Raw genomic sequence first — 27,067 nt, forward strand, 5'->3', positions numbered from 1 at the left:
GATCGTACACCTCAACGGCCACCTGTCCGATGGAGCAAAGACCTTTTGTCGCCACTCACTGGATACCTAGTTGCGCTATAGTCTTCATTGGCGATGAAAAGCAGGTTCGAATCCTGCCTCGGGCATGGATGTGTGTGATGTCCTTAGGTTAGCTAGGTTTAAGTAGTTCTAAGTTCTAGGGGACTGATGACCAAAGATGTTAAGTCCCATAGTGCTCAGAGCCATTTGAACCATTTTTTTGCACCACAGTTTTCTCGGTGCCGGGTTTGAATGACACCTTTATGCCGTACACGGTATACTCTATACACGGAGGAATGCGAACAGTTTGAAAACTTAGCAGTTTCGGATATGCTTCCACCCTTGGCCCCCCATAAGCCGATGATCATGCCCTTTCGGACGTCAGATAAATTGCTTCGTTTACGAATTACGACAACGATTGCACTGTTTGGTCGCGTTCCACCGACACGCTTCACATATCCTCCATCGCTAGTACTGCCACCTATCGTATGTGAGTGATTATTGCACGTTGACGTCCAATGTAGGCGGTAGTCACATTAATGTGACGGGATCGTGTCTGTATTATTCTGCAACACTTAAGCACGAGGTGGACAAAGTAATACGACGTATTAATTACTCGGTGGAAATGAATGAAAGTTTTGGAGAATGTTGCCAGGAATCTCCAAGTGGTTCATAGAAAACTGGACTTCACGTGGTGTGATATCTGCAGACTGTAGTGCTAAATGGGACTAACCCCCTCAGAACGAGGCAGTTGAGGGAACGAGAACAGTGTGTGTCAATCAGTGAGCGGTTACAGAGCAGTGTGGTGGTGTTCTTCATTACCATACAAAGTGTGACAAGTGTAGCCCAGGGGTTTGGTATTTCTCACTGCATTGTTTTAAGTGCATTGGGATGCCCAAAGGACATCGGTTCGTTGTTCAAGAGGCATGAAGGGACCCACGTCAAGCAGGTTCAATTGCAGCCACATTTAACAAGGCCGTAAGGCACGCATCTCACGCTCCACGGTGGCACAAAACAGCTTCCAGCCGTGTCGGAATGGATAAATACAGGTCCTGTATGGTTTTGAAGGCAGTCTTATACCAGTCTTCCAGCGAAATAGTGGCAAGTTCAGGTAACAATGATAGAGGTGATTAGCGATCACGTTCCCTTCTCTCCAACGTAGACCACAAAGCCTCAATAATATTGAGATTTGGTGGCTATGATGGCTAGGGCAGACTCGATAATTCTGGAGATCAGATAATTCATCTCCATGCTCACAAAACCAGTCCTGGACGATTAGAGTTGTGTGAACAAGAGTCCAATCGTCTTGGGACACAGCATCAGCATTGGGGAGCAAATATTATATCATGAAATGGACCTTATCATCGAAAATGGTTACATAAACCTCAGTAATGCGGGTTTGCAGAGTACCCATGGCGTCCATGGAATATCACGACATGGCTGCCCAAATCAACGACAATCCCCCCTCCCCTTCCCCCCTCCATATCTCACTCTTGCACTCTTGGGACGTAAACGCAGCCATAAGTTCTAAAATGTGTGAAATCCTACAAAATGACAATCTTCCGTTGCTCCATAGTCGCAAGGGCTATGGCTTCGGCACCACTCTTGTCGCCACTAAAATATGGTCTCGACACAATCTGGAGGACAGCAGTTACTGCCAGACAGTTCTATTTACGGCAAGGTGTCGTGATCGCGACTGAATGTCATTGGCTGACGGCACATTGTGAAGGCGACTGCGCAGAAGAGTTCATAATTAGACCACCTCGCTATCTATAGTTGATTGTAGGATCGAAGTCAGGGTCAGTGATAATATAGAGCAGGCTGTTGCAGCCGAGTGCCTGTATGAGGGCAGAAGTGGGCAAGCTGCTCGTGCATGGGCAATCAGTGAACCTGGCCGTAGCATCGCAGCTGTATGCGCTAGCCGATCGGCCGTCGACAGGGATGGAAAATGGCTTCCTCTGAACAAAACAAGGCGTTAACGTGTACAAAACTGTTGCATGGCGAGTAGGCCGTACTACTCACCCCTCCACGTGGGCAAGCAGACGGGCCCTCGCAGGCAACTGTGTCCTGTGGGGCAGTATAGGAGCAGCTTCAAATACAGGATTTTTCACATGCAACGCAAGAAAATGTGCCCGGGCGTTGCACGGGAACTGGAGATCAGAAACAGCTACGTATACTCACTTTAAACTCTCTAGCGAGTCCTATGACGTCGTTTCCGTTCTCGCCGTCTCCGTGTGTTCGGAGACTCGGCTCGCGACATTCAGCCTCTGCTCAGTTAAGTGAATACTCATGACATGAATCTGTTGTCGTGTACAAGTGGACTCGACTCGAGTAGAAATGAGAGCGAGTACACGGGTTCGTAAGTATAACTGCATGCTCACGGCATTGCCGCTACACACGCAACCTTTGGGGTGGCGATAATTGTACCAATAAAATGACTGATCAGTTGATAGTTACTTGGGTGTGCAAATTTATTTATTGATGCGTGCGCACTTTCGAGGTGTTACCGAGTGTGCGACGAGAGTGCAAGAAAACGTGACACGAGGATGAAGTGCATTCTCTAAATGGTGATTAATTGTCAAAATAAATTTACAAGTCTTCGAAAAAGTTAGAGAAATTAATGATAATCTGCACATCTCGCTGTTAGCTCATAAACGCAAGTTTCCATGACCAGAAAGTGATACAGAAGTAGCGCACTACTGAGTCGTAGGGACATAAAATTGACGTTGCTCTGTGACTAGTTTTCGACTGACGCAGCACATATGTATGTCAAAGTCGATTTTCTCGAGAATTTTTGAGAATTGCATCGAATTGAATTGTGGGATCGATATCTGAATTCTGAACTTCACACACCATAAATTTCAAAAATTACGAAAATTAAACTGCCGTGTTGTCTGCTTGTAAGTCACCACTAACCTCACACTTTCTGCATGCTTCAGTAAGAGAGAACGAGTCGACGAGTATGAAGCGACCGCAGTGCCTCCGTTCTCAGACTGGCCGTATTCGTGGAACTACAGCGAGAAGGAAGCGAGGTGGTACGGCACCAAAAAGTAATGCTTTTTAAAAGATTCAAACAAATTTCAACGTTCTTACTTTTTGCAATAATGAAACTGCTGGCAGTACTGTCTGGCTTTGGAAGATAAGGCCCGTCGTCAAACTTTTGAAAGTGAAATTTAAAGAAATTTGCACACCTGATGAAAATGTCAGTATAGACGAATACTTAGTGAAAAAACGACGATTGACGACGATTGGCGTATAAACAATTGAAAACATTGAAATGAGTGGGGTTTGGATTAAAAATTTACGTGCTATGTGAGGAAAGTTGCGGATTTTGTTTCGGTTTTAAAATATACACTGACCAGGACAAAAATGATGGGAATAATAGAGCATCAGAGAATGTTTTCATAGACTTTGCAAAATCAGTTCTAAAGAAGGGATATATTTTGTTTCTTGATCAATGGTACTTCTTCCCCACCTGCCTTTTTAAATTACTAAGGAGACACAAATGTTAACAATAAAGAAAGGAGAATTTTTATGGAGAAGTTGTAAGAAGTTGTTGGCGCTGGGCGGAAAGACAAGCGTGACATCCATATGAGACCAACTACACGAAACTGTATAGACATTTCACCGTGTGTAGGAGGGTACCAACAAAATATGTTCACACTCTGAGGAGAAAATTGGTAATCGAAATTTCATGAGAAGGTCCTGCCGCAGCGAAAAACGTCTTTGCTCTAACGACCGCCACCCCAACTCTTGGATCATATCCGTGCCACTCTCTCTCTTATTTCGCGATAATACAAAACGAGCTGCCATTCTTTGAACTTTTTCATTGTCCTCCGTGCAATCTATCTGATGCGGATCGCACATCGCACAACAATATTCCAGAAAAGGGCGGACAAGCGTAGTGTATGCAGTCTCTTTAGTAGACCTGTTGTATTTTCTAAACGCTCTGCCAGTAAAACGCAGTCTTCGGTTTGCTTTCCCCACATCGTTATCTATGTGATCGTTCCAACTGAAGTTATTCGTAATTATAATCCGTAAGTATTTAGCTGAGTTTACAGCCTTTCGATTTGTGTGTAACTGAAATTTAGCGGAATCTTTTTAGTGCTCATGTGGATGAATTCGCACATTCTTTGATTTAGAGTCGATCGCAACTTTTTGCACCATGTAAATATCTTCTCTAAATCGTTTTGCAATTCATTTACATCATCTGATGACATTACATGACGGTAAATGAGAGCATCATCTGCAAAAAATCTAAGAGGGCTCTTCATATTGACTCCTAAATCGTTTATATACCGGGTGATCAAAAGTCAGCATAAATTTGAAAACTTAATAAACCACGGAATAATGTAGATAGAGAGGTAAAAATTGACACACATGCTTGGAATAACATGGGGTTTTATTAGAACAAAAAAAAAAAAAAATTGCTAGACGCGTGAAAGATCTCTTGCGCGCGTCGTTTCGTGATGATCCTGTGCTCAGCCGTCACTTTCGTTATGCTTGGCCTCACAGGTCCCCAGACCTCAGTCCGTGCGATTATTGGCTTTGGGGTAATCTGAAGTCGCAAGTGTATCGTGATCGACCGACTTCTCTAGGGATGCTGAAAGACAACATCCGACGCCAATGCCTCACCATTATTCCGGACATGCTTTAGAGTGCTGTTCACAACATTATTCTTCGACTAGAGCTGTTGTTGAGGAATGATGGTGGACATATTGTGCATTTCCTGTAGAGAACATCATCGTTGCTTTGTCTTACTTTGTTATGCTAATGATTGCTATTCTGATCAGATGAAGCGCCATCTGTCGGACATTTTGTAAACTTCTGTATTTTTTTCGGTCTAATAAAACCCCACGTCATTCCAAGCATGTGTGTCAATTTATACCTCTCTATCTAAATTATTCCGTGATTTATTCAGTTTTCAAATTTATACTGACTTTTTGATCACCCGGTAGATCAGAAACAACAGACGGCCTATAACACTTCCTGCGGAACGCCATTTATTACTTCTGTTTTCCTCGATGATTTTTCATCAGTTACTACGAACTGTGATCTTTCTCAGTTTTTTTATGTAACGCATTGTAGGACAATAGTGGGTAGATAGAAAACGAAATAAGAGAAGACAAAAGTAAAACTCCTTGTTCTGGAGCTAACGGGCCACGAGGGACCGACAGACCATCAGGTACTGGTGTAGGTAAATGCGGTATAGAGAAGCATGGGGCTAGCACACTGCTCTCCTGGTCATTTCCGGTTTTCTTGACCTTGGAGCCACTACTTCTCACCCAAGTAGTTCCTCAGGTGGTATCAGGAAAGTGAGTTCACCCCTTTCGACTTCACCCACCAATGAAAAATCTCTGGCAGTACCGGGAATTGGATCCGGGTCCTCCGCGTAGGAACCAGACACGTTGCCCACTTAGATGCGAAGGCGAAGAAACGAAATAACACGAAGATTGAAAACTGCCTGAAGTATTTTCGCTAAACTACACTGGCCTCTAAATAAAACTTCTGATTAACGGACGGTTTGTACTCAGTGTGTTTCTTTATGTGTCAACTAGAGTAACTTCAAAGCCGATTATTTTCGGGTTTTGGATCGTACTGCTTCAGGAAATTTACGTCCGGGTATTGAATTTCATGTTCTGGAAGCATGAAGCAACAGCCTTGTCGCAGTGGTAACACCGGTTCCCGTCAGATCACCGAAGTTAAGCGCTGTCGAGCTTGGCCAACACTTGAATTGGTGACCGTCCAGGTCTACCCAGCGCTGTTGGCAAGCAGGGTGCACTTAGCCCTTGTGAGCGGAATTGAGGAGCTCCTTGTTTGAGAAGTTGGGTTGGTTGTGTTGATTTCGGGGAAGAGACCAAATTGCGAGGTTATCGGTCTTATCGGATTAGGGAAGGATGGGGATGGAAATCGCCCGTGCCCTTTCAAAGGAACCATCCCGGCATTTGCCTGAAGCGGTTTAGGGAAATCACGGAAAACCTAAATCAGGCTGGCCAGACGCGGGATTGAACCGTCGTCATCCCGAATGCGAGTCCAGTGTGCTACCCACTGCGCCACCTCGCTCGGTTTTTGAGAAATAGCGGCTCCGATCACGAAAACTGAAAATGGCCGGGAGAGCGGTGTGCTGACTACATGCCCCTACAAATCCGCATCCAGTGACGTCTATAGCGGCAGAGGTTGACATGGCGATCGGGCGCCACAGTTAGGTCTTCCGCGGCTCGTTCGGACGCAGAGAGATAATTCATAAGCGCAAAGAAAATCTAACAGGTCGAGTCGGTAGGGTTCCTGGTAAAACCTGTTGTGGTGGGAGTACAAACAGAGATCACTAGATCGCAGGCCAATCGAAATGTTGCGCACACACCGATACTTCTCGAGCTGTGACGTAAACTGGTGGAACACTGGACTCGCATTCGGGAGGACGACGGTTCAATCCCGCGTCCGGCCATCCTGATTTAGGTTTTCCGTGATTTCCCTAAATCGCTCCAGGCAAATGCCGAGATGGTTCCTTTCAAAGGGCACGGCCGACTTCGTTCCCCGTCCTTCCCTAATCCGATGAGACCGATGACCTCGCTGTCTGGTCTCCTTCCCCGAAACAACCAACCAACCAACATAAACTGGTGGAGCGATTCGAAGCTTGCTCAGCCACAGCACCACTGTAAAGGAGAGTTAGCGCCATCTTTCGGAAATATGCCGCATTTCTGCAGCAAGCCTTGTAACGAATGCACGTGAAAGCTGAAATTGATCGTGGAAACACGGGTGGAAGTACTTACCGTTAGATGACACCAGCGGCAGTGCAGGCCATTGATGCCGTTGTAGCTCTTGACGGTCTTCCGACACTTGTCGCACTTGCCGTGGCAGTTGCCTTCTACCCAGTGGTGCATCATGGTCTGTGACATCTTCTTGGACTTGGCGTAGGTTGCGATGCAAGACGCAGGTGCTCGCTGGACGCAGCGCTCGTGCACCGTGTACTTGCACACTGCGGCACCAAACAAAATGATTATTTCGCATTACTGTCAACCAAACAAATAATGTTAACGGACATAGATCTATAATAAAGTCGCATTGTATTGGTATACACTATGTGATCAAAAGTATCCAGACACCCCCAAAAAATATTAGGAGCATTGTGCTGCCATCTACTGCCAGGTACTCCATATCAGTGACCTCAGTAGTCATTAGACATCGTGAGAGAGCAGAATGGGGCGCTCCGAGGAACTTACGGGCTTCGAACGTTCTCAGGTGATTGCGTGTCACTTGTGTCACATGTCGTCTGTACGCAAGATTTCCACACTCCCAAATATCCCTGGGTTCACTGTTTCCGATGTGATAGTGAAGTGGACACGTGAAGGGACACGCACAGCACAAAAGCGTACATGCCGTCCTCGTCTGCTGACTGACCGAGAAAGCCGACAGTTGAAGAGGATCTATCCAGATCATCACACAGGAATTCCAAGCTGCGTCAGGATCCACTGCAAGTACTATGACAATTAGGCGGGAGGTGAGAAAACTTTGATTTCATGGTCTAGCGGCTACTCAATAAGCAACACATCACGCCGGTATATGCCAAACGACGCATCGCTTGATGTAAGGAGCGTAAACATTTGACTACTGAACAGTGGAAAAACGTTGTGTGGAGTAACGAATCACGGTACACAATGTGACGATCCGATGGCAAAGTGTGGGTATGGCGAATGCCTGGTGAAAAAATGAAATGATCGTATGGCATTGTTGGCTGGGAGGTCCCATTCAGGTTCTGCAGCCAAGTGCAAGTCTTATTTCAAACGGCGCCACATTTTGCGACTGAGCGGAGAAAATCTTCAACCTGGCCGGGAATCGAACCCGGGCCCAGTGGGAAGCAAGTACGTTACCACCCAACTTTTTTTTTTTTCGATATAGTTCGTTGCGTCTGGTCTGGGCGGACGTCACAAGACATCCGGTCAAGTTGATCGTTGATTCCTTGACTCAGTTTTTATTTTTATTTTTTTTTTTACAGAGAGCACGGATCCCTCTGACCGTTGTTCTATATTGTTCGTTGAATTTCTTCGGGGCGGACGTCCGATGACACCCGTTCTGATTCTTCGTTGATCCGTTCACTCAGTTTTTTATTACAGAGGGTAGCTAACCCTCTGACCGAGCACGCCGAGCTACCGTGCCGGCTTTGTTCGATTTCGTTCGTTGCATCTACGCGGGGTGGTACTCATAAGACACCCGTTTAAGTTCGTCGTTGATCGGTTAACTAAGTTTTTTATTACAGAGGGCAGCTAACCTTCTGACCGAACACGCTGAGCTACCGTGCCGGCTTTCGGAGGCAGTGGTGCTATGATGTAGTCGTGTTTTTCATGGAGGAGGCTTGCACACCTTGTTTTGCGTGGCACTGTCACAGAACAGGCCTACATTGATGTTTTATGCACCTTGCTTCCCACTGTTCAAGAGCAATTCCGGGATGGCGACTGAATCTTTCAACACGATCGAACACCTGTTTATAATGTACGGCCTGTGGCGGAGTGGTTACACTTCAGTAACATTACTGTAATGGACTTGCCTGCACAGAGTCCTGACCTGCATCCTATAGACATCTTTGGGGTATTTTGGAACGCCTACTTTGGGACAGGCCTCACAGACCGACAGCGATACCTCTCCTCAGTGCAGCACTCCGTGAAGAATAGGCTGCCATTCCCCAATAAACCTTCCAGCGGCTGATTGAACGTATTCCTGCGAGAATGGAAGCTGTCACCAAGGCTAAAGATGCGCCAACACCATATTGAATTCCAGCATTAGCGATGGAGGGCGCCCCGAATTTGTAAGTCATTTTCACCCAGGTGTTCGGATACTTTTGATCACATACTGTATAAGCAACAGTTCCCACACTACTTGTAGCTTTCCAACTTATCGCTCATGAGGAAAGAAACTGTTGTTATTAACACATTCAGGAGTAAAACATGTAAGTATTAATATAACAAGAGACATCTGTTTCAATTAAAACCCTTTCCAAACTGTACTGTTACCTCGATGATGACGGCATGGAACACATCTTAGCAGTATGTGAAAAACGCACTGAGGTGACAAAAGTAATGAGATACATCCGAATATCGTGTCGGGCCTCCTTTTCACCGGCGTAATGCGGAAACTCAACTCGGCATGGACACAACAAGTCGTTGGAAGTCCCCCTGCAGAAATATTTAGCCTTGCTGCCTCTATAGCCGTCCGTAATTGCGAAAATGTCGCCGATGCAGTATTTTGTGTACGAACTGACGTCTCGATTATGTCCCATAAATATTCGATGGTATTCATGAAGGGCGATCTGGGTGGCCGGGTAATTCGCGCGAACTGTCCAGAATGTCCTTCAGACCAATCGCAAATAACTGTGGCCCGATGACATGCCACATTGTCATCCATAAAAATTCCATCGTTGTTTGGGGACATGAAGTCCATGATTGACTGAAAATGGTCTCCAAGTAGCCGAGCATAGCCATCTTCAGTCAAAGTTCTGTTCGGTATGACCAGAACAGCCAGTCCGTTTCATGCAAACACAGCACGCAACATTATGGAGCCACCACCAGCTTGCACAGTGCCTTGTTGACGGGATGGGTCCACTGCTTCGTGGGGTCTGCACCAAAGTCGAACTCAACCATCAGCTCTCAACAGCTGAAATTGGGGCTCATCCGACCAGGCCACAGTTTTCCAGTCATCTAGAGTCCAAACAATATGGTCATGAGCCCAGGAAAGGTGCTGCCGGCGATGTCGTGCTGTTAGCAAAGGCTCTCGCGTCGGTCGTGTGCTGTCATAGCCCATTAACACCAGATTTCGCTGTAGTGTTTAGGGTACATTCATCGTACCTCCCACATCGATTTCTACGTCTGTTTCACGCAGTGTTGCTTGTGTGTTAGCAGTGCCAACTTCTACGCAAACTTCAGCTTTCGGTCGTTAAGTGGTCGTTGTCCACTGCGTTGTCCGTGGTGAGAACTAATCCCTAAAATTTGGTATTCTCGCGACTCTCTTGATACTGAGGATTTTGGAGTATTGAGTTCCCTAACGATTTCGGAAACTGAATGTCCCAAGCGTCTAGCTCCAGCTACTATTCCGCGTTTAAAGTTTGTTTATTCCAGATGTGTGGCCATAATCACGTCGGACACCTTCTCACATAACTCACCTGAGTATAAATGACAGTTCCGCCAATGCATTGTTTTTATACCTTGCGTACACAATACTACTGCCATCTGCATATGCGCATATCGCTCTTCCACGGCTTTTGTCACCTCAGTGTACAAAACTGCACTGTGCAATACTTCAAAAATTAATGATTTATATCTCCAGACGTAGGTCTCAGTTCAGTGAACAGGTGCATTAAAATGTATCTGCCATTTGACGCGCCTCTGCAAAATGGAAATTTAAAGGTAAGAAGGACTCATTCAACTTTGAATTAAGAACTATAAAAAACTGACGTGCATTCGACAAGTGAGTTGTCCGCAAGCTGCGTTAAGTAGTGGAACTGAGATTCAATTATGTCAAAGTTGTGCACTGTTCATAATCCGAACCATCATGCCGTCTCTTGTGTTTACATTTTCTTTGTAGACTTCGCCTTTCAGTCGGCACTATAGGCAAAAATCTAAAGAAGTATGTTCCGGGGATCTTACTGACCAATGTGGAATATTATATTCAAGTGGCGTGTCTCCAGATAGTTAGAACGTGCAGTACCCTCGTCATGCTAGCTTTTAGCCAAAGGTAGCTCTTCTAATAATGCTGGAAGCTCGTTTTTCGAGAAATTCTACGTAACATGTCCCTGTAAATCGATGCACCACCCACACGATTTAGTGAAAACTCGAGTAAATAGTCTTTATTCTGGTACCCTGTGGTAGGAAAATCGTCTACCGCATTCTTTACTAGCAACAGCGGCGTTTACACTACAGAACACGTTCAGAAGTATATGCAACTTTCTTAAGCATTATAGCATAACTGACCAACAAATCACAATCGCAATCACAATTGAAAATTTTGAATTACGAAAACTCAAGCTAAACTACACAACCTGAACTTCAAAACAAAAATGACATAATTAGTTCTAAGTTCTAGGCGACTGATGACCTCAGAAGTTAAGTCGCATAGTGCTCAGAGCCATTTGAACCATTTGAACATCGATAAGTAAACCCATAGCAGCAGGTGTATCAATACACGAAATATAATCTTATCTCTTTAACCACTAAAAATCGAGCACTTTTTAGCAAGCTCCCAATCATCGGATTAATGCTGATCTGATACTGCACGAATAACTGAAAAACACGGATAATCTAAAAATACATCTTTTTACCAGAAACAGTATTTACGAAACATGCTGCAAATTATTTTCGGAAGCCCACTATAATATTTCCACATTATTCGTCGCATGTACCTGCAGCTGAAATGGGAAACAAAGGAAACATGTTTCAGAGATACCGATGATGAGGATGGAACCGATGTCGTCTTCGTGAATCGCGGGCATCGTATTATATGCTAAACGAAATTATTAGTCCTAATTATAACAAAATGTATCGGTTTTCTTTTTTACCAGACTCGCCTTAATATGCACGGGTGATCCGTACAGCGGGTAATATGCACCCAGCTGATCAAGAGCTTCCTGCGTAATTACATTATAACTGATAAGTTGCGCAACTTATTATAAAGGTGCTGACAGACTTATGTACTTCCCAGACTAACCTTACATATTGTTGTCGTATTCTTGATTCTAAATTCTGGTTTGATGCAGCACTCCACGCTAGTTTATCCTGTGCAAGCTTCTTTATCTCTCCATGAAGCCATCGCATAACTATACGATGTTAAAGAAAGCACGATTTCCATTTATTTTGCTGTTATTGGCCTGGTGAAACTAATAAAACATGTGCCAGACGTGTATCTTGTATCTGCAGTAGTTTTCCTGAACATCCAGAGAAGCAAAGATTCTGATACATGTAAATTTGTTTACTTTCCATTAAGAATGTAGAAACGTTTATGTCATTGTTGATCAACCGTTAGTGAGTTGTTTCAGTCGTTTCCTAACCTTGAAACGATTTAGTTTCCTGTATTGTTGAGGGAAACTGTATGTAAACTGTACAAGTTCATTAACACTCAGCTATGTTTTTTCCGGTTTAACATGAATTCAAGTGTGCTATGGTATGAATAAAAGCAGATTATCTGACACATTCATATAGTTTCAGCTAACGTTTTTACCATCAATTTTCCGAAATTAAATTCTCTACAACTTCTGTTGAAAACTTTGTACAACTGTCTGAAATTTAAAGAACAAATTAGGCCAGGTAGTTAATAAAATAAAATTTTTACGAAATTACTTCTTTGCTTCTCTGGATATTCTGGAAAACTATTGCAGGTAGCCGTCTAGGACATGTTTTATTAGATTCACCAGATCAATAACAACAAAATAAATGGAAATCGTGCTTTACTTTAACTTCGTACGGTTTCAGGCAAAATATTTTACTAGCCGTAACTCCGTAACTAAACATTTGTGGGCCTATGTTTATATGAACTTTTTTCTTTAGTTTTACTTTTAGAATAACATATTAAAATATTTGTATATCTTCGTGAATCACCCTGTATATGTATATCTGATAACAATGAAGTTTATTTCACAGGTTAGTGTCACGATTATACGCAAATGATTAGAATTACAGAACTATTCATGCCCTCTGACCATGAGATTTCAGTAACATGTGAAACAACCATGTGCTGCAATCAACGCGTCTAGAAGACGCGACACAGAATCGAAGAGGTCCTGGATATGCTACTGGGGAACAACTGCCACGTGGCTTGTAGGCGCGTCTGCGAAGCATCGTCAGTGATTGCAGGAGGACTAGTTTTTGTTCTACTGATTTTTGTTAATTTCAAACTAGTTTTCGGCTTATAACCTGTAATACTGTAATATCGTGTATTTTCATTATTATCCATTGTCTAAAGTTTAATTTACAATGGTAAAAACATATTTGTTGTACAATGTAAATGAAGAGTGCTCAGTTTAACAATTTCTTAGTCAATGTCAAGGCCTCACAAACTAAAGCATTATATCCATTTATCCTGTAATATTGTGTAATTTAATTATTAATTGTGCTTAATATTGCCAATTGTGTGAAGTGTAATTGCAACGTTAAGAAACAAGTTTGAAGCACAACTCTATGTAATTGAACTGTATCGTTGCTTATAATTTTTGGTTATCTAAGAACTAGTCTCCCTTCCAGACGCTGGTCCGTTGTTTCCTGAAGATGGTCCAATAAGCCAAAAACTGGTTTGAAATAAACAAAAATCAGAAGGAAAAAAAAATATACTTGTCACTCAACCTTAAGTATGGAATTGTTCTACCAAGTAGTTATGGAAGAATCCATAAATATGATTAAGTGTTTTTTTATTTATGGACATGCTAGACATATTTTGCATTTGTTTTTATTGACGTCGCCGTGCTGACGCACTTTTTTTTTTATCACATCGACTTTTCTTACCGATTAATGTTCAAGTATCTTTACTATAGCTACGGATGTGTTTAATCTCTATGCACATATGCCAGCACTGTCTGTTATAATGTCACCTTTTATAGTTTACATTGTACATTAGTTTAATTTAATTTTCCATCAAACAAGAGATGTGAAGCTGCTCATCACAGACCCACATTATTAGAGAACTGAAGTATGTTAGCGATGAAGTGCTGCACTTAACCATAGGTCACGAAACCCTCGTAAAATTTACTACCTAAGTAGGGCATAAAACAGGATATTTTATATGTAAAATAATCGGGTCTACTGCCGGATGTTTGTGTCGCTCTGGCACAATATTTCGGCCACGTAACTCGTTGCCTTCATCAGGTGCTACCTGAGACTGGCGTATTGGAGGATCTTGTCCAGAAATATTGTGCCAGAGCGACACAAACATCCGGCAGTAGACCCGATTATTCCATACGTCAAGATCTCGCCGGGAAAGCCTGAAGAGTTACAAAATATTTTATAGTTGATTTGGAATGAAACTTACAACTGTAGGTCTAGTTATAGAAATTATCTAACGAATAACGTATAACTTATGGCTTCCTTTGAATAAAACATGAAGTAGTAAGCTTTACGACTGTTTAATAGCAATATAACGTTTACTCCCCTTTAGCGTTCTATGGTTAAGGAGAATCAAAATCGACATTCCTTGTGTAGCTGCTTCGCTTCATTGCGATGCTGTTATTACTCATAAACTTGCGGTGAATCTAATGAACTTGGGCGTACTTACATACGCAGCAGAGGCCTTTCTTCCCGAGGCCAACGAGCATGTTAAGGCACAAGTTGCAGTACGCAGGTCTGTTGAAATGCTTCAGTCTCCAGACGTGCTGGCCATCCTCCTTCACGCTCTGCAACAGAAATATGCGTACAGAAAAAAGCTGAACAAGATTTCTGCCGATGTCTATAAAAAGCAAATGACAAAAAACATACGAAATCACTAAATTTAGAAATTACAATATCAAAGATTTTAAAACAGTTAAATACAAGCGCGTAAGAGAGAGTGCTATAAACAAATAAGCAGGGTGCGCTCTTAACATCGGCTACAGTTATGTTTACGTGATGGTATAAATATTACAGTTGATCGAGATATATTATGGGCAATATCCCGCATCAGTGTCAACCAACCATATCTCATAACAGCCATCAATAATGAAACAAAATTAGTAATGAGTATGGAACAAAGAAGAACAAATGAGCTACAAATCAATCGAAGGGTAAGATAAGGGCGTTCTCTTTCGCATACTTTTTTTAATTACTTTGACAATGTGCTTCGAAATTGAAAATAACGTAATTAACCAGATTAATTTAAATAAAAGTAATAATCAAAATGAATTTTTATGGGCAGACGATAAAGTAATAATACAAAATAGTGAAAATAAGCTCCACCTAGCAGAACATTGACTAAAGCAAATATGTGCAGAATATAAACTTAAAACATCATGACATACGACGGAGGTTGTGGTATTCCAATGTAAATATCCAATACTACCAATTATAGTAATTAACAACGAAATAATCAAACAGGCGTGACATTTTAAATAGCTGGGCTGCGATGGTAGATACGATCGTAATAATGGTGTAGAGGACAAATTGCACAATTTTCGAACGATATGTGGGACAATAAACACAACACTAAAGTTCAAAACACGCAACGTACAATGTTATATTTTATAAAACTATGACGATACCATTACTGATGTATGGAAGCAAGAGCTGGATAAGCAGAAAGAAAGATGACTGCAAAAGACAGGCACTAGAGACGAGATTCTTGAGGAGAGTGAAGGGATGTACAAGAAGAGATTTAATGAAAAATGAAAACATACGAACTGAGTTGAATGTAGTTGCCATTACCGTGCAGAAAGCTGATACAGAGATTGGTGGAAATAATACGTGAATATAATGATAAATGGAAGGTGACATTAAAAAAAAGTGTACTAAATTCCGAAATGTTGGAGGGGAGTAGGTTGACTAAGGAAACGATTGACAAGTACATAAAGATGCCTAACTACTGTATTTAAGGCGACGACGACGACGAAGACGACTATGATTACAAATGCTCAATGAAGAATCGACAAAAAGAAAAGTTCGTGAAGAACGTAATGTCCAAGATCCTGCAAATGAAATTACGACAGAAGTAGTTAGCAAATCTATACCAAAATAAAAAGAAAATACGATAAAGCAAATGGTCCAGACCTAATACATGTCGAAGTGTGGAAAAACCTAATTATTATAGGAGGAGAATAGTATTAGAGATAAATGCAAGCAAACCTACACAGAATGTCAAATTTTGTTACAAAACAGGTATCTGCATGAGTGAAATTTTAAAATGTCTGCTGTGATCGTTTTCACTTACGTGCATTTTTTGAATTTGAGAGCTTCTAGCCAAAACGTGAAAGCTAGAAGTGCTCACAAAAACACCAAACAGAAGAATAGATGACATATAAATGAGTATGAGTTATCAAACTTCAAACGGCGTTGGGTGAAAACATTTCATCAATTGGCGGTTTGATAAGATGTGCACACTTTTTTGTACTCCATAAACATTTTAAATTCGCAGCAATTTTTTGCGTTGAATGCAAGTTTGGGTCTTGTCAAAATATCTCTCTGTGCTACATGTTGAGAACTGAATAAACCTTAATTTCCTATTTATCAATGAAAACTACTACTGTTGATCTCTACAATATTTATTTTTCTTTTGACTCAGTTTTACGTCTTCAAATAATCACCAAACCATCTTTGTGAAAGGTAATAATAGAAGATAAAGACAAAAATAAAGGAAAATACATATTTATCATATAACGCTACAAAACGCAATTATCTAACGAAAAGTTTAAGAGAAAATGCAAAACAAAAACATATCAAACATTGGGTCAATACTTCGTGCGAGCTTATAGAAAACATGCTGCTGTTATTCATAAACAACTGTCTCATTTACTAATAATAACAGGAAACGCTTGCCTTTGATCATGATGAATGTTCTATTGAGAACAAAATAACTATAATAATTACATAGGTATTTTATGTTTGTGTATGTAAACGGCACTTGCATCCAAAGTAATTACATAGAAAAATGGCTCAAATGGCTCTGAGCACTATGGGACTCAACTTCTGAGGTCATTAGTCCCCTAGAACTTAGAACTAGTTAAACCTAACTAACCTAAGGACATCACACACATCCATGCCCGAGGCAGGATTCGAACCTGCGACCGTAGCGGTCTCGCGGTTCCAAACTACAGCGCTTGGAACCGCACGGCCACTTCGGCCGGCAATTACATAGAAGAGCAGACGCTACGCAATCAACTAATTTTGCCACTTGTAAATGCTGTTTATATTTTGTGAGGACATACAGTACACAGTGGATTGAATGGTGTGCGGTTCTAATTACGAGCAAAACAAGCAGACAAAGAACAAAGAGAAGTCGTTAGCTTCCAGTTTCTCTCTTCGACATTCTTCTACGTTTCTTTCCCCAGAATTACTACCTGTAATCCTACCATTTACTACATCATTTATGTACTACACTGAAACTACTGTTCCGTAGTTTTGTTAGAGCGCAACTCTGCTTTTATCACAGTGATAAAGCGTGCCGCAGCTTTGTTATAATATCAGCTCGATTATTTTGTTTTTAACCACTAACTTCGACATTACTGGATATTTTTCTTGAATAGCCACAACTTTGGACCTGGGTAATGGGATTCTAAGACTGAATTCTATCCATATTTGGTTCAGCTGAGGCATTACTAGCTGCAATTCACCTTCACTTTCCTGTAATACTACTTTATCTTTTGCAAGTAATAATGCTCTTAGCTCGGTGTATTTATCCATTAAAATAATTCGTTTGACTAAAGCGTGTAACTTAAAAATTCAGTATTATTGGAATGTCCATTTCATTTTTATTATAAAAGGGGACATTTTAAAAAATAGAAAAAACCTTGAACAAATAAGGAAAAAATGGGTCACAGACTGTGGTGACAAAACTTAATGGGTTTAGTTTACCTTCACCATCATACAGTCGGACGACCCGAATAAATTTTTACATTTATTCAGCTGCAATGTTACCGTAATTTTCACATTTATGTATTTTATCGAGAAGTGCATTTTCTTTGACATTGTGTCATAAAAGTCAGCACATGATACACTCTTAAAAAGTGTTTTGACAATGAACAAAGCCTTCGCTGTTTCAACTTTCATTTGCAATAATACTTTCACTGTCTCGTCCATCACTTTTCATTAAGTTCTGTATAAATGTAAAGTCATCGAAGAGTTCGTTCGCGTCAAAATGAAAATTTAGTTCAATATTTTTCACAAAAGCACGACAGCCGTGAATATCCTTCCACTCTATCTGCTCCTTTTCAGTGATCACCCAATGAAGTGCTTTAAAAGGTGTGAGAAATGATAAACACTATTTCTTACTGTGCTCAGTGCAATAGTCATAGAAGATGTCAGCATGAATATGAAACCCTTCAGCAGTAACTTCACCAACTTCTTCCAACTTTCTAAGCTGCTCATGTACAAAGGATGTGAGAAATCTTTCAGACTTTCTACACTGAAATTTGCACAATAATTTGTTTATTTCTTGTTACACTTCCAATACTGTGATTTCTTGTTTCTCAATACATTTGATTGTTGTACAGAAATGTTTTAGCAGGTCAACAAGACAATGTAGAAGAACAATAGAGGGAGAGATTCCAAATAATTGTTTAAGGATGACAGGACACTTATCAAGGGAAATGATATGGGATTTTAATGTAGGGAATCTCTACAATCCTTTCCAATGCTGGTATCAGAGATAGCCACTTTGTCTTACTGTGCCCGAGTACAGTTTTTTCATTCAGTTTGAGTAAACTTACAGAATAATTACAAAAATTCTACTCTTACTGTATATGTGTGTGGAAAGTTTGGTAGATTTTGTTCACAATTAGTTGGCAGTCAATAGGTAAGCAATGCGAGCCAGTTTGTATAGAATTACGTACCACATGTACTGGGCAGCCTACATCTATAACATTATTCACTGTCATGTGTTGCAGTTTATACCATATATTGTTTTTCCCTTATCTTTGTTTACCACCAAAATTTGTGTTAGTGTTGTCTGCAGAAACTGCAACTACTTCTCCCTCAAATTCACATTTCTTTAAACTCTCGAGCACATTATGTCTGCAGAAACTGCAACTACTTCTCCCTCAAATTCACATTTCTTTAAAATCTCGAGCACATTATTTTGAAATAAATCTGAAGTTTCTCCAGACAAATTAATCAATTCGAGCACTTTTACCGTGATTCCATGCCAGACCTTCCATCACGTCCAATAGCAAATTTTGATTTGCACAGTTTCTACAGTTTCTACACAATAAGAACTAGAAGGAAATTCATTTTTTAAATTGATGTTAAAATTGCACTTCCGTTTTGATATGATGATACAAAAGTGACTTCGTAGAGTTAAAATTACCACGTGCCCGCTGTAACGTCTTCACAGCGCTTTTAACAACCACTGGTAAATACAACACGGATCGGTACAACCAACAATGCGAAACGTTAACAGTTTGGCGACGAGAGCAAGTAGAAGTGGTGTAAAAAATCCCTGGACCGGAAAAGAGGGACGAGAAGAGGATAATATTTGTTTTTATTCGTAACCTAGTTTTATGTAATTGCTTTGGTTGCTGTATTGTTCTCTCTGACTCATTTCGAGTTAACGAGGAAGTAAAGTGATAAAAGACATCACAACTTTAATTAATTTTGGAACGTAATATCGAGAACAGTAAGTAAATTAAGTTTGGAAAGAAGTTCTACAAGTTTTCCCTGGCGTATATAATTGCGCAGTTAATTGCAAATCAGACATCTGATAGAGTAAAATCTTTAGCCAAGAGGAATCACAAAAAAGGGTCATTTGAGAGTCCCCAGAAAAACTTTAGAGACGGCGGAACACTTTGGAAAAGACGGGTTCAGCCTCGGCAAAAATGGGACGAATGGACATCCTAGTATTATGTGCACTATGTCTCTAATGATTGGAGCGTTCGTCTGTTGCATGCTCAGTGTCCATACAGTAGTACAAAGTATTTCAGAAAGACCCATCCTATTTCACGAAACTGTGTCTTCCACATGAATGACGATAGAAATGGCGAAAGTTGTAAGTTGCTAGTAGGGACTCCCTAGTGGAGCTAGCTAGTTCTTTCGTTCATTACCCAAAGTGCGTCTAGTCGAGAAGCCGGTATCACACCTGTAAAAGCCGCTTAGAGTTCTCCGTTTTAACTAGTACAGTTCACTTACAATGGCTGGCCTATTTTCATCGATATTATGGCACTGCATCTCCGACAGTTTAAAACATTCGACGACGGCACCAGCAATTTCAAGAAACTAGTTGTTTATGTAAGAGAAAACTCACAGGTCGCTTGTTTGTACTCATTCAAGAAGTTGAGCGCATTCAACAGAGATTCTAGTTGTGATAAAATTCAAGTTGTGATGTCAGCAAAGAGTCAGCCGTTCCTCACGTATCAGTTTGGCGTGTTTTGCGGCGACATTCGTGTTTCAAGCTGTCGAAAATTCAGTTAGTACAAGTCCTTCATGATGGTGGTAAGCAATAAAATGTAAAGTTTTACATCTACATATGTAATCTGCAGGCAACTGTGAAGTCCACGGAAATGAGTACTTTCCATTTACGAGCTTTTAGGACTTCTAGTTCCATTCGCGTATGGAGAGCGGAAACAATGACTATTCCATGCGCGCAGTAAGTAGTCTATTTTGCCTTCGGGATCAATACTGGAACGATGCGTAGGGCTTGTAATAGGCTATATTCCTACTTTTCCTCACTTAGATCTGGTTCTTGACATTTTGTGTGCTGGATTTCACGGGATAATTTGCGGCTATCCTGAAGTGTCTGCCAGTTCAGTTTCTTCAATATCTGCATGACGACCTCTCGTGGGTCAAACAAACCTGTGACCATTCGTACTACCCTTCTTTACATAGGCACAACATCCGATGTTAGCCGTATCCGGTACGAGTCCCACTTACAGCTGCATAAGCGGTCTCCTTTGTAGACTGATCAAAGTTTTCCGATATTCTAGCAATGAACCGAAGTATGATTTAACTGATTCCATTTGTGAGCGACTGATACTGTAGTCAACTCTATCAGATTTTTCCATTTTAGTAAGTGCAGAGATTTCATATTTCTGAGTATTCTACATCTACACGTATACTTCGCAAGCCATCGTATGGTGCATGGCGGATGTTACCTTGTAGCAAACCTCTTTTAGAACCCAGTTCGATGCTCTGGGTATCCTGACACTGACCTCTCATTATATATATTCTTTACTGTCGTTTCTTGTTAACAAGATCAGCTTATTCCCAAGAATTAGCAGCTTTCTCTCAGTTAATACTAGGCAAAAATCCAATCTGAATTTGGATCGCACTTCCTTGTCTCTTGTGCAGAAAGGTGTGCAATATACAGCTGCATCCATATCCAGTAAACTATCACAAGAACTTAAAAATCTTAGCAGTAATCCACGCGCTTTCAAGTCAAAACTGAAGATCTTCCTCATGGCTCACTCCATTCTGTCGAGAAGTTCCTTGAAAATTTAAGCTGATTCCTGTGTTATATTGTTGATTGCGTATACATAAACTTATAGCTTGTCTTTTTTTGGGTTCATAAATATTTTATTTTATCTACTATTACTTCTATGTTGTAATTTCATGTAATAACACGTTCCATGACCTTGGAGATTTACTCCTTAATTTGGTCCTACGGGACTAGGCGTGTAAAATAAAAAAGTATTAGCAGTCATTTTCTTTCCTGTTCCACTCGCAGCATGGGAAAGACGACTATCTATATAGCTTCGCACGAGCCTTAATTTCCCTCGTCTTAGCTCGGGGTTCCTACGCGAAATGCACGTTGGCGGCAGTGGAATCCTGCTGCAGTCAGCTTCAAATGCCTTTTCACTAAATTTTCTGAACAGTTTTCTCCGAAAAGACCATCGCCATCACTCCAGGGACTCCCCCTTGAGTTCACGAAGCACCTCCGTAATGCTCACTTGTTGATCGAAGATACAGATAACAAATGTAGCAGCACGTCTGACAATTTCTAGGATGTCTTCCTTTAATCCGAGCTGGTTGGGATTCCAAACACTCGAGCAGTACTCAAGAGCGGGTCGCACTAGTAGTCTGTACGTAATCTCCTTTACAGCTGACCTACACTTTCCTATGATTCTCTCTATTAACCGACGTCGACCATACCCATTCCCTACTGCCGTCCACAAGTGCTAGTTCCATTTCATATCGCTTTTTAACGTTGCTCCTAAACATTTAATCGCCGCGCGAGATTAGCCGAGCGGTCTTGGTCGCTGCAGCCCTGGACTGTGCGGCTGGTCCCGGCGGAGGTTCGAGTCCTCCCTCAGGCATGTGTGTGTGTGTGTGTGTGTGTGTGTGTGTGTGTGTGTATGTGTGGTGTGTGTGTGTGTGTGTGTGTGTGTGTGTGTGTGTGTCCTTAGGATAATTTAGGTTAAGTAGTGTGTAAGCTTAGGGACTGATGACCTTAGCAGTTAAGTCCCATAAGATTTCACCCACATTTGAACATTTTTTGAAATATTTAATCGGTGTGATTGCGTCAAGCAGCACTCTATTACTGCTGTATTCGAATTTTTACATTCAGAGCAAACTGCCGTTCATTACACCAACTAGAAATTTTGTCTAAGTCACCGTGTATCCTCCTGCAGTTACTCAAAGAAGACACCTTAGCGTACACCAGAACGTCACCAGCAAAAACCCGCATAATGCTGCTCACCCTGTGCGTCAGATCATTCATTTAAAGCAAGTTGTCGATCTCTGCAGCCCGTTGAAATCTTATCAAGATCTGACTATTTGTGCAGCTTCTATTAATCAATGCTTCATTAAGAAATAACTGATCCATGTCCGAAAATTCTGACGTTACTATCAATATTATCTCCAAGGTCATAAGTATACAACATGAACAACACATTTCCGTAGGTACGTCCGAAGTAACTTGTTAATTCATTCGGGACGTGGTGTACCACATAACTACATGTGTCCGGAGGTAAAAGACTAATCTTTTGAAAATAAAAACTTTATAGTTTTATCTGTAAGTAAAAATGCACCCCGATTTTCTATCTTCACACCTGAGAGGAATGCATCCCGTTGGGCATCCGACACACATGTGATATCTGATGCAACTTATTGAAACATCCTTTGTTTTATGTCTATGTTTCTGAGGGGGGTGGGGGTGCTGTGGCAGACTCAAATTAGCTTTCATACCATCAATGACAAAATATTAGTTTTTAGTTACTAGTATAGTATTCCTTTTGGAAACAGCGATGTTTCCTCGACACGAGTCGAATTCGCCGAGGACGATTCTACAGCAGATGCGCTGCGCCTGCCCATCGGTCTGTATCGACGCCGTAACACTGGCAGCTGCCCGTAAGCTCGCCTCATTGCGGTCAGCCACGGCATGACAGTAATTGCATGCGTGGCCCGGCCGTCTACGACGTTGCAAATTGCCTTTCTCGATCCACCGGATCCAAATTCTATCGACAGGTTTTGCGTCCAGTTGGGCATCCGACGCACTGCAGTGTCGTGCCCGGCCCATGTAAAATGGCGGAACTTGGAAGCCCGGTGACTGGACCCACATGTAAATGTCAATGTGTGCCAAATAGGGGCACGTGGAGAGACATGGTGAGAAGCAGGGTGAGGTATCTGGCAAAGTCCACGCCAAATACATTAAGGGGGGACGTTGATGAGAAACACACACTATTTCAAAAATGCACCAAATCCACAGTTTTAGAGATATGACAATGAAATTTTGTACCACGCTTTACATGAAAGTAACACATTTACATATAAAATCTTTTGATCATATATATTCAACTTTTTTTAAAATAACATTTGAAGTTTTATTTTCAAAAAATAAGATATGTTTCTTTTTCTCAGAAAGTATTCAAGAAATTTCTACAAAAATTTCTCTGTTTCATCTCTTTATATGTTGTAAGCTCTCATGAGGTTTTTGGAATAGGCCAAATAGGAGAATTTTCATAATTTTTAATTATAATTCCACAAGTACAATCTTAAATTCATGCAAAATTCCAAGCACTTTGCCACATATCTCAGCTTCCAATCAGAATTTCAAAATTTGCTCTTGAGACAACGTTTATTAGGTTTACAGAAATATGTGTACAAAACGTCATAATTCTAGCATTCTGAGGAATAGGTACATAAACTTTAAAAAACAAACTTTTCAGGAAACGCAATTTAAAGTTCAACCTAACGTTTTTCCTTATGTCACTTCTTCAGAAGGCACCACATTTGTACTGTGGATGGTCTTTCCCTTAAAGTCTTCTCGTCTAGTTTTTTGTTGTCTGTCTTCTTTTCTTTACCAGGTCTTCAACTAACTTTTCAGCTGCAGGGACGCGCTGTAAATCTATTTTTCTCAGGATTGTCTTGAGTAAAATTTCCTATCTTGAAGCCCATCTTTCTAATACCTTAATCTTCCCGACGTTCCCATCATTAAATACAATAACTGCATCATAATTTGCAATTCTGACAACTGTAGCAGATGCAAATGTGTTTTTAGGGCATCATGAATTTAGAGACTCATTTGGATTTTGCCATGAACACACTTTTTAAGAAGTGCAGGATCGACCAGAAACCTGTTAGTTGGTTTGACAAGATTCAGGATACAATTTGGAAGTCTCTCCTTGTGAGTGTAGGGGTTGTTCACTGAGCTGGTATTGAAGTGCTGCTTCAAAACGTGGGCGTGGCAGTGAGGCCGCGTCACACTTTTACTTAATTTTCAGGCACTTCGGATGCGATTTCAACAATGAAACTTTAGGAACTTATTGTCCATGAGTTGTACTAACAAAAATTAATCGAAAATTGACGTTTTTGGTCAATTTTATTAAAGTCCCCCTCCCACCCCCCTCCTCCCTTAAAGACAATTAAATATTAGCTGAACAAAAATTCGCGCATTATGACGCTACAGTGCGATTTCTTGCATCCAACAGTACAAAAACTTCTCACAGAGAATTTCGTCCCGTATTCCACCATTCGAAAAAGTTACGAGACTGGGTTAATAAAAACATAGACGAAAGTTAAGATTGTGCGGTTAATGCTTCAAGTGTTCTACACAGTCCTCCCACAGTTGAATACAAAGTAGGAAGTTCACGCAAGCCAGTGAAACTGTCAGACTAGTCCTTCCTTGGGATGTTGTTCTCTACGGGAATCACATTGGCTTGAATCTCGCACACGTCGTCAAAGCGGTGACCCTTCAAGTGAATTTCTGTACCATGTCGTTCCCTTGTAGGTTAATATTCATAACACCAAGTCTCATCACCTGTGATAATTTTTTTCCAGAAAACAATTGAATTGTCCGCATCTCGCATTTCAACCGAATCGCGGCAGGAGTCCATGCGGCGCTGTTTTCGTTCGGGAGTCAAAGTGTGCGGGACAAACTCCGCACACACTTTCCGCTTTTTCACAAAATTGTGGAGCATGTCTTCGACACGTGACTTAGTGATATTGTTTCACTGCGATTTGTGATACAACAACGTTGACACAACACTGCAGCACGTTCGCTACTGAACACTGCCTGCTCGCAACTGATTGCACATTTACTGTTAATAGTTGTCGCTTCAAGATGCTACCATAGCTTCTGCGCTTATACGCCAGGAGTGGAATCAATCTCGGCACTTTTTGGATGGACGGGTTACACATTTTCGGAAGAAAATGGAAGTAAGAAAGGGCAACTTGGCAGTCATGTACTCACGTGTTTGACATGTATCTTGATTCAGTACTGTTCATCTGTGCTGAAATATTAGTGCAGAAAATACTTTTTGTCTTAGAATACTCGAAATCGAGAATTTGATAGCCGGTCTATGGGAAACCTTTGTTTATTTCATAATTTTTATCTCCTCAATAATGCTGTAATACACTTTGTTTCTTAAACGATACATATCCTACAGCTACAGCTCTGAACATACCAATTATTACATGAAATATATTCGCAGCTGCGAATATGGACTACCATCAGCTGTATAATGGAATGACGACAATGAATGTATAAGTGAAAAGGAAGTGAACGCGAGTATCTTAGGCAAACGGCGAACAAAAAATTCACCACCTAGCAGCTCTTACCTATAACAGATCCAGGAGAGCACCAATAAATTAAAACAAAACAGCCCCTTCTGTTGGAGACACATCTCGGTCAAATCGTTTAGATCAAGACTATGACCAGACAGAAATGAATACGTAAAGAAACAACACACCACACATCACAAGACCGGTGTAGAGAGGGAGCAGTCAGACAGTAAAAATAACGACATTCACACTTTTCATATAACGCGTTTTGAATTCGGACTAAAAGACACAAATTAATTTCTCCTTGCCCCATGCAGATCCCTAACCCCATACAGATAGTGCTGAAAATGAATTTTTAAAACTGTGTAAATAACAGCAGGAATTATAACAAAAAACTTGGGAGCGTGTGTAACAGATAATAGGAGGTAAACTATTCATGCATAAATTGTGTGTTGTAAAAAAAAAATGGCTTTCAGCACTATGGGACTTAACTTCTCAGGTCATCAGTCCCCTAGAACTTAGAACTACTTAAACCTAACTAACCTAAGGACATCACACTCATCCATGCCCGAGGCAGTATTCAAACCTGCGACCGTAACGGTCGCGCGGTTCCCGACTGTAGCGCCTAGAACCGCTCGGCCACTCCGGCCGTCTGTGCATTGTATGCACCCCAAATTTTTCGTTATAAATCTTACAAGTATTTTCATACCTATTAAAAACTCACAATCACAAATTTTCTGAACTACTTGTGTTGGGTTAGGAATCTATATGGGGCTAGGAGAAAATATTTTATACCTTGTAGCCCGATTTACAAACGTGTTATAATAAAAATTTATTTACCTTAAATAGTTAAATTCTCCTTTTTAGTCTTGTGCGTGTGAAATTTCTCAATGGATTTTAAACATTTCGATGAGGTTATAAGACACATGTTAAATTTTAGGTTCATTTCAGTGTCTTTTTTACCTGATTATATCCGAAATAGAACAGTGTTATACCACCTACTAATAAAATATCAATCTGTTTAAGTGTAAAGAAGCAAGTAAATTTAATTTTGTACTATTTCTATCTTTATTCTTGCAAACTATTGTGACTGGAATCTGACAAGAATCAGGAATTACTCAGAGAACCAGCCAGGCGCTGAGAACAGTCGTTAACCAAGAGTGAAAAGGAAGACGACAGCAAGAGGAAAACAGACAATGGAGATGACACGAGAGGGTAGCAAGTTCAGACGTGTAATCCGACAGTGAAAACCAGAGGTACGGTGACATCATAGGCCAAACCGACAGTGTATAATGAAAACAATACAAGAGCGTAGCGGACACAGAACTAAAGGCAGAGCTATTGTGCAGCTAGGTTTAGAGTGCGGCCACGAGCACTAATTGGCTGGCGAGGTAGACGTAGCACTGCGGTGTAGCGAGGTCGGTGCTGCAGAGGCAGTACTATCCCTTGCAGATGTACCAGTGACG

At 41.1% G+C, this 27,067-nt stretch overlaps 1 protein-coding gene across 2 annotated transcripts in view; it reads right to left on the reverse strand.

The window, feature by feature from the left end:
• Nucleotides 1-27,067, reverse strand: part of LOC126470613 (diacylglycerol kinase 1-like) — a 366,452-nt gene that overhangs the window by 287,803 nt on the left and 51,582 nt on the right. For both annotated transcript variants that reach the window (XM_050098567.1, XM_050098566.1), the window contains exons 7-8: nucleotides 14,263-14,380; nucleotides 6,789-6,994 (exon numbers count right to left, since the gene is read on the reverse strand). In XM_050098567.1, the coding sequence (XP_049954524.1) occupies nucleotides 6,789-6,994; nucleotides 14,263-14,380 (324 nt within the window). The remainder of the gene's footprint in view (nucleotides 1-6,788; nucleotides 6,995-14,262; nucleotides 14,381-27,067) is intronic.

Source organism: Schistocerca serialis, chromosome 3 (genome assembly GCF_023864345.2).
Source record: "Schistocerca serialis cubense isolate TAMUIC-IGC-003099 chromosome 3, iqSchSeri2.2, whole genome shotgun sequence".
Classification (NCBI taxonomy): domain Eukaryota; kingdom Metazoa; phylum Arthropoda; class Insecta; order Orthoptera; family Acrididae; genus Schistocerca; species Schistocerca serialis.